Source organism: Rhinopithecus bieti, unplaced genomic scaffold, assembly GCF_001698545.2.
Source record: "Rhinopithecus bieti isolate Rb0 unplaced genomic scaffold, ASM169854v2 scaffold_38779, whole genome shotgun sequence".
Taxonomy (NCBI): domain Eukaryota; kingdom Metazoa; phylum Chordata; class Mammalia; order Primates; family Cercopithecidae; genus Rhinopithecus; species Rhinopithecus bieti.
The window spans coordinates 437,773-446,272 of NW_016816249.1; the positions used below are offsets into that span (position 1 = coordinate 437,773).

Here is an 8,500-nt window from a genome sequence, read left to right on the forward strand (position 1 = left end):
AAAAAAAAAAAAAAAAAAAAAAAAAAAAAAAAAAAAAAAAAGGGAGTTAGGTAGTAAACAGGTTAATTGAATGTGTAGTTTGTCTATCGATAGAATAATCTGTCCAATAGAGAAAAAGATACATAGTATTATTATTTGTTCAATTACATGGCACTCGCCTAGAACAAGGTCTTTCAAAGTGGTAGGTTACAAAAGACATTAAGATTTAACATTTAGCACTTTGATGCACACGGTGCAAAGAATAACACCACTTCTAATTTAACAGTGAAATTGTTACCATAATTTAATAGATTTTCAGGCATATAATATGGCCTGAGTCTTCCGTATTTCTCTGAAATTGCATAGTTTCTTTTATGCAACCAGCATGAGGAATAATTCATAGTTACACATCTTCACAGCCAACTCATTTACAAAATCTTTGTAAAATGCGCAAGGCGACTGCACAGTCTCCTCATTGCCACTTTCATGTCATTGTTCCTGAATGTGTAGATAACTGGATTCAGAAAAGGAGTAATAAATGCATCAAAAATAGCAAGATATTTATCCAGGTGTGATGTGGGAGAAGGCCATGTGTAGAAAAACATCAGTGGCCCAAAGAACAAGATGACCACAGTGACATGAGCTGACAGGGTGGAGAGGGCCTTGGCTAAACCACCAGAAGAATGTTTCCAAACAGTGAACAGAATGAACATGTAGGAAATTACCAGCAAGACAAAGGAGCCCACAGAAATGAGTCCACTATTGACAGTGACCATGAACTCCAGTTCTTGGGTGTTTGTGCAGGCAAGTCTGAGGAGCCGAGGGAGGTCACAGTAAAAACTGTCAAAGATATTAGGACCACAAAAAGGTAAATCTATCACAAAAACTAATTGGACCAATGAGTGGATAAGGCCAATGATTGAGGAAGTGGCTAAAAGGTAGAGACACATTCTTGGGCTCATGATGGTCAGGTAGCGGAGAGGTTTACATATGGCCACGTATCTGTCAAAGGCCATGGCTATGAGCAGAACCATCTCAGTGCCCCCAACAGCATGGTTAAAAAAGATCTGAGTAATACATCCCCAAAAGGAGATGGCTTTGTGCTTCTTGAAAATATCACAAATCATCTTAGGGGCTGTAATTGAGCAAAATGCCATATCAATGATTGAGAGGTTAGCCAGGAGGAAATACATGGGGGAGTGCAGATGAGCATCCGTGATTACAGTGAACACAATGACAATGTTTCCCATCATGCTTGCAAAGTAGAACAACAAGGAGAAAACAAAAAGTAGAAGCTGAATCTCCCATGAGTTGGTGAGTCCCATGAATACAAATTCTGATACTACAGAGTGATTCATTCCATTCATTGCCTCAGACTCCAAGATCAGTTTTCATGTTACTTACCTAAAGGAAGAAAGAAAATGAGAAAGAATTACCTAGGTAAGTATTCATGTTCAAGAAAGAAAGCCTCCAGCCATGAAAATAAGTATCATATTAACATCTCACACAGCCAAATAACCCTCATCACATGCATGCTGGACTTCTACTTAGAGGGGTCAGCTGGCTCCTATTTGGCATTAGGGTTTTCAAAACTACTACTATTAAATTAATTCCATCCTTAGACCTATCTCTCCTCTGCTTTTGTGTTACATGAATATTTCCTATTTGATCCTTCCCAGGATGATCTATTTGGGTGAGATATAAGGTCATCTTTAAATACTTTTCTCTATGATTACTTATCAATGGATATGATTTCAACCAGTGACATGAGCCACCTAACAGTTACTCATGCACAGCATACAGCTTTCAAAGTCTCTGTTCTACTATTTATATTGCTTGATCAGACTTTAGACGTTTCCCTTTTTTAAAATTTCAAAATTTCTCTTATTGTATTCTCTAATTCACAAAATCTAATTCTCAAAATCCCAGCCAAATTCTCACTTAGGTGTGAAATCTTCCCAATGTGACCAAGACTCTGTATTCTCATCGCACCATCGGCATTTATTTCACTCTGCTTCTCACAGTTATAGAAATGTCCATTTCTCCAATTAAAATGTAGACTCTTGGATACAGAAGCCATGACTGATCCACAATGGTAGCTCCCACCATCATCGCAATGACCAATTGTGACCAACACAGTCATATAATAAGTGTATCACACTTGTTGAATGAAGGCATACATTAACGGGACTGAAGATTGACTCTAGAGTCAAGAGAGTACATCATAATTCAGTAAGGTTTATATTAATAGTGTATTAACAACTTGCCAATCAGGAATTATCATACTATCCCTATTTCAATCCTGTACTTATTTAACTACTCAAAGAAACATTTATATAAGGTGTCATAAAAATAAATATGGGGTCTTATTCAAAGTCAATAAAAGGCTTCTAGGAAGAAACCACTGCATTTTATAAGTGATTTTAATCTCAATTTTATATAAAATACGTAATGAGCTGAAACAAATAATCTCCTCTAATGTAGATATACACACCCAGAGGATACCATAAGATAAAAACCATGTCACATAAAGGCAGTGTCTTTTTTATCGAAATACATTTGGAGTGAATAAAAGTGACAGAAATAAAATATTGAGTGAAAAGAGCCAGACAGTGTCTGTATCTGCACTCTGGAAGAAGATGATGATTGAGTAATGGAGATTAAGTCCAGAAAATTAACTAAAGAATGGTGGCCAGGTCCCAGCATGGGGAGGTGTGACAATATTACAATTCTTTAAGGATGAAGAACAACGGCCAGAAATAAACCATTAGAGTTTCATTGTTCAATGGAATGTTCCTGATTTAGTCCAACATTTATGTTTTATAAATAATTCATAAAGGAAGAAATACAGGAAGCAATCTGCTCAGCCTCACAAAGGTAATTGGTGGGAAAATTTACACTGGGACCAAGAACTTTTTACTCCCAAAGTTATTTACAGTAAATACTTCTTACATTAGTTTACTATTGCTGTTGTAACAAGCTACTACAAATCCAGTGGCTTACCACACACACACACACACACACACACACGTTATATTCTTACTGTTCTAAAAGAAAGAAGCCTAAAATGAGTTTTCAGAGCTAAAATCAAGGTGTCAACAGAGCTGCGTTGCTCCTTGAGCTTCTACAAAAGAATCCATTTCCTTGCCTTTTCCAGCTCCTAGTGGATGCCTCCATTCCTTGCTTGGCTCGTGACTTTCTGCCTCTTAAAAGTGCATCACTCCAACCTCAACTTCTGTCATTGCATCTCCTCTCTGACTCTTCCTCTTATAAGGACCCTTGTAATTACATTGGGAAGGTACAGATAATCCAAGTAAATCAAGATTCTTAAATTATTCATATCTGTACCTTTTTGCTAGATCCAGAAATTAGGACATGAACATTTTTGAAGGCTATTATTCTATACAGCACAGCTTTCTTACTGCGAACAAGTGCTTTACGGGAAAAAGGAAAATCTTAAACTAATGAATCTACAGAGGGATTTCAAGTAGCCTGTCAGGAAGGTGGAAGAGATATTGAGGGAATGGAGAGAGATAGGGTGCATCCTGACTTTTGCTCTGTAACTATACATTAGTGACTTCTGACTCCAGTTACATGTAGGACCAAGCATGGCCACTAATGACTGTCAGTAAGGAAACAATGATCATTAGTCAACCAACATGTTCTTAGAAAAGTAGTTATGCTAGGTATATAACTCCTGAGTGGTTCTCTGAATGATTTTGCTCATTAATTCAAAAAATATCTTGAGTGCGCAGGATTCTAGACATGATTCCAGAGGTTGGATTTATAGCATTGACAAGAATTCTTGCTTTTGTGGAATCCATATTCACCAGAGCAAATGCAATTCTGGTGTCACAGATTTTCATTCTACAGAAAGGGTAAGAACATTTGAAGAAAGTCTATAATTTATCAACTACCTGGGGAGTCTCAAACACTCTATTTCTAATTCAATTTCTACTTTCAGGATATCTCAGTTTTCTGACTTCTTCCTTTATCTGAATTCTTACAACTATAACTTCTATTACAGTCTTTTCCAGTGGGTTTTATCCAAAAAAAATGCATTGGTTTTATCTCCCCACATATACATATAAAACTCGTGGGGTCTAGTTTCACATACAATGATTCTTTGTATTGACTGTAAAGCAACTCAAAAACAATGCTGGGAAGATTTCTTGGCTTATTCATTCATTCATTCAACAAGTATTTATGCTGTATCTATCAAGTGCTTAACAATGCACTAAACCTTAGAGATTATATAAAGGTGGAAATATAGACATTAATTATGTTGAAAAAATTAAGAAATTGAACGTAGATAAAATGAGAATCTAAGGTTATCAGAACAATTTTAAGTAAGACTTGTGCAAACCATTCTATGATTTACATCTAAATCCTCGTGACCTGAACTATAAACTAACCAAAACTTGTCTAGAAATGGGCAAAAAAAAAAGAGACAAAAGTAAATCCTTCTGATCACTAAGAGAAAAAATAGGCTTCTAGCAAAAAATGCTATTAAGGCTTCCATGGAGTAGGAATAATAAAAATATGCTATGAAGTGGAAATATATGTGGTGCTTCCTCCAAACTGAAATTTGAATAGCAAAAACTTACAACTCAGAATAGCAAAAGAAATAATGGAAATTTCACTTTTAATGAATTTACAAGGAAAAGAACAAAAGTAAAAGAGGGTTTATTAGGTCATTCAAAAAAATATGAGATTCTGTGTAAAGTTTACTCAAAGACAGAGCCTACACAGAGGCAAGGCGAACTTTTTATAAGTTAAATACATTTTTTAAATCAGAAAGGAAATAGATGAGAAAAAAGGGGAAATTGAATTATTGAATTCAACAAGAGACTAAGATTGTTCATTATGAAAAAGGGAAACGATGGCAAAGTAGGAGTTTGTCTAGATGTGCAATATTAAAAGCTCAAGTGCCCAAAACTATTTCCTTTTAGCATTAGAGTTGCTCTCTTTTAAGTTAAGATATTGCAGCACTAGAGTTGCTTTCTTTTTAGGTTAACATACTGAAGTCCCTAGTTTTGCTTACATTGATACAGGAAGGATATTCCATTGAGCTACTGCAGACAAACAAAAAAATTTGCCAGCTGGTTTTCCTTAGTGGAGATCTTACGCATGCAAGACATAAGAGTCTTAATGCTGAAGAAATAAGTGATCAATTTTTAAGCTGAATCATTACCCGAGAAGGATTATCAAGGATTGGTTGCTTCAAGAGACAGAGTAAGAGCTTAAGGGCTAGGTAGGAGAATAAGAGTTACAAGAATGAAAGCTAGAACTGAGTAAAAGAATAAATTGAGCTAAACACAACATGTACCTACTTCATAATCCCTTGTAAAGCAAAGATGAGAAAATAATACAAAGAGCAAATAGCAGCAGATCTCAAAATTTACTCAGCTCTTGTCTTCACATTTCTTGAGTATTAAGTATTCATCTCTGGGTCGCTGAATGGCTTCCGGGATGACACACTGGGTTATAATTGTTTGACTGTTTTGATGCATCCCAGACCCTCCATGGAAAGCATGTGTTCTCTCCTAAAGCCATTGCCATTAGGAGATATCCTGCTTTGAGTTCCCTAGTCTGGCCTGGCTATTGCTTTCAATAATTATAATGACATGAATTACAGTCATCATCTATTTATATTACTTAAACAATTGTGATAATGTGACAAATACACATACTCTAGCATTTGATGGAATCATTTAAATTTAAATTCACCTAACTGGAATTGCATGGCATTAGAATTGGGTAACTCCTTAGAATAGATTTATGATCACTACATTTAAAATTTTGAAAACAAGTATGTTCATTATTCTCAACTAGTAAACTCAGTGAGCTGGAAAAGATCTGAGAATATGTTCTGAACTGCTTCCTTTCTTGTATTTACCCATCAAGGAAATGTCAGTTTTTCCTCAGTTTTCAAGGTTTAAAAATATATTTCTTAGCTATTATGAACAGGTGTCAAACCTTTTTTTTTTTGGAGACAGATTCTCACTCTCACCCAGGCTGGAGTGCAGTGGCACAATCTTGGTTCACTGTGACCTCCGCCTCCCGGGTTTAGGCGATTCTCCAGCCTCAGCCTCCTGAGTAGCCGGAATTACAGTCATGCACCACTGCATTTGGCTAATTTTTGTATTTTTAATAGAGATGAGGTTTCACCATGTTGGCCAGGCTGGTCTCAAACTCCTGCACTCAACTGATCTGTCCACCTCGGCCTACCAAAGTGCTGGGATTGCAGGTGATGAGCCACCGCGCCCAGCTGCGTCCTGTTTTTCATTAACATAAAAGTCCAAATGTTCTCTTACAAAAAGGAAATCTCTCATCCTTTCAATTAAGCTGATGTCCACTTAATTCATCCTCTGTGGATATAAAGTTGTCAGCTACTCTGTCAGATAAGTGCTTAATATCCTTGATATTGGTAAAAGCAAATAAAGATCACTCATCTGTACCCTCTAGTTTTATTCACCTCAATTTCTTTAGCCTTCCTCAAAGGATCCATCTTCTACCTATCTTTGTCACTTTTGTCTGATCATTCCATTTCACTACCTAAACTTCTTGTTGTATACATCTAAAAAAATTATCATAAATGTTTTGAAAACATAAACAAGTATAGAAGATATATTGCAGGTTGTTGAACACTACACATTTAGTTTCCTACTTTGTTTCTTCATTCTTCAATCAACTAAATTTAACAGACACTACATTTTTTTTTAGTTCATGGTGAGTTAGAACCCTAGATGTTTTTCTTCCAAATAAGTTTTCAATTATTCCTTCTCCATCTTGATTCCATGAAATTGGGATTTTATTTTTTAAAACTTCACTTATGACTAGTATCTAATGAACTTTCTCCTTTTTATATATTGGGTCTTCTCTAGAAACAGAAGTAAACGACAAGCTTGTTAGGAAGACCACAGGCATATTTTTTTTTCTTTTTCAGGGCTAATAGATTTCCCCAAAGGTCTCTGGGTACCACAAACAACTTTACAAGCATCCTAGTCCTGCCCTGAACCAAGCCACAGTGCAGACTCCAGACTCTGTAGTGTACTCTGTTGCACCTTTGCATCTCCAAGTCATTTCTAAGTTTTAGTTAAAAACTAAGATTAATTCTTGTTCTCCATATCCATCGTAATTCATATTTACTCCTTTGCTGTGATCATTTCCCCACAACAACCACCTGTTTCTTTCTGCCCCAGGCTAGCAAACTGTTACCTGAGTCTTTCTTGCAGCTGAAGTTTATCTAGTTTACCTTGCTCCTGTTGTGAACTTCACGCCATCCTTACCTTGTATCTATTTACAGACTATCATCTCAAGCATACACAGAAATTTAAAGTATTTATATAAATGGGAAAAAAATAGCTAATTAACTGCACTGGAGGACAGTGACCTAATAAAGCTATAATGACCTGGGACGGCAACTCTAAAGTCAATGAGCCAAGAAATTGTCTCCTAGAAATATATTCAAAGCAACAAAGAAGAAATGCTGATAATGAGTCACAGGCGGAAGAAATGACTCTAGAATCTCTAAGAAAAATCAATCTCCACCTCTTTATATTTTCTGGGTTATTTTCTTTTTTAACTTTTATTTTAAGGTCAGGGGTACATGTGTGGGTACACAGGTAAACATGTGTCATGTGGGTCTATTGTGCAGATTATTTAATCACTGAGGTATTAGGCTTAGTATACATTATTTTTCCTGATCCTCTCCCTCCTTCCACCCTCCAGTAGGATCTAGTGTGTGTTGTTCCCCTCTGTGTCCATGTGTTCTCATCATTTAGCTCCCACTTAGAAGTGAGAACATGTGGCTTTTGGTTTTCTATTCCTGAGTTAGTATGTTAATGGTAATGGCCTCCAGCTCCACCCATGTCCCTGCAAAGGATACAATCTTTGACAATTTAAACCCTATCATGATAAATGAAAGTGTCTCCAGATAATCTAATAATATACACTTTCCAAGAGATTCATAAAAATCATATGGAATCCTTATAAATTTTATATATATGTGAATAAAGTAGGCAAGTAAAATAGTAAACTATAAAAATTTTTAAATATCTTATAATGTAACTTTTATAAGTTATAAATTTAACATGTTGTACCAAGCACTTTGAAGATATAGGCTTTATCTAACATTTTTTCTAAAGCAACTTGCAGTTTTCTGTAATCAAAGAAGACTATATTCATTGAATTTAATAAAAGAATCCAGTTGTTGAAGTAATTCCACTATCTTTTACTATGTCTGTCATTAGGAAGCAGGAATAATATGAATAAGGATTGACTTCAAAATATTAAGAGGAAGCAACAGGACTTGTTTGTGTGGATTTTTAACCTTAGGTGTAATCACGTGTCTCTGTCCATGGTTTTTAATGACCATTGGTTTACAACAAGTATTGATCAATTGATCAACAAGCAATGATCATTGGGTTACAACAAGCACGCTTGTTTTACTTGCTTATCCCCTATAATTTCCATTCTGAATCCCTTTCTCTCAAAGACAGCCATTCTGGTGTTTTCT

At 35.7% G+C, this 8,500-nt stretch overlaps 1 protein-coding gene across 1 annotated transcript; it reads right to left on the minus strand.

The window, feature by feature from the left end:
- Positions 1 to 391: 391 nt before the first annotated feature.
- LOC108516940 (olfactory receptor 4F15) lies at positions 392 to 1,364 on the minus strand. Its single transcript, XM_017854693.1, has one exon. The coding sequence runs from the start codon at positions 1,344 to 1,346 to the stop codon at positions 408 to 410; it is 939 nt and encodes a 312-aa protein (XP_017710182.1). The 5' UTR covers positions 1,347 to 1,364; the 3' UTR covers positions 392 to 407.
- Between the last annotated feature and the right edge of the window lie 7,136 nt (positions 1,365 to 8,500).

Coding starts and splice junctions, on each gene's coding strand:
- LOC108516940 (XM_017854693.1), bottom strand. CDS start 1,346: ATGAATGGAATGAATCACTCTGTAGTATCAGAATTTGTATTCATGGGA.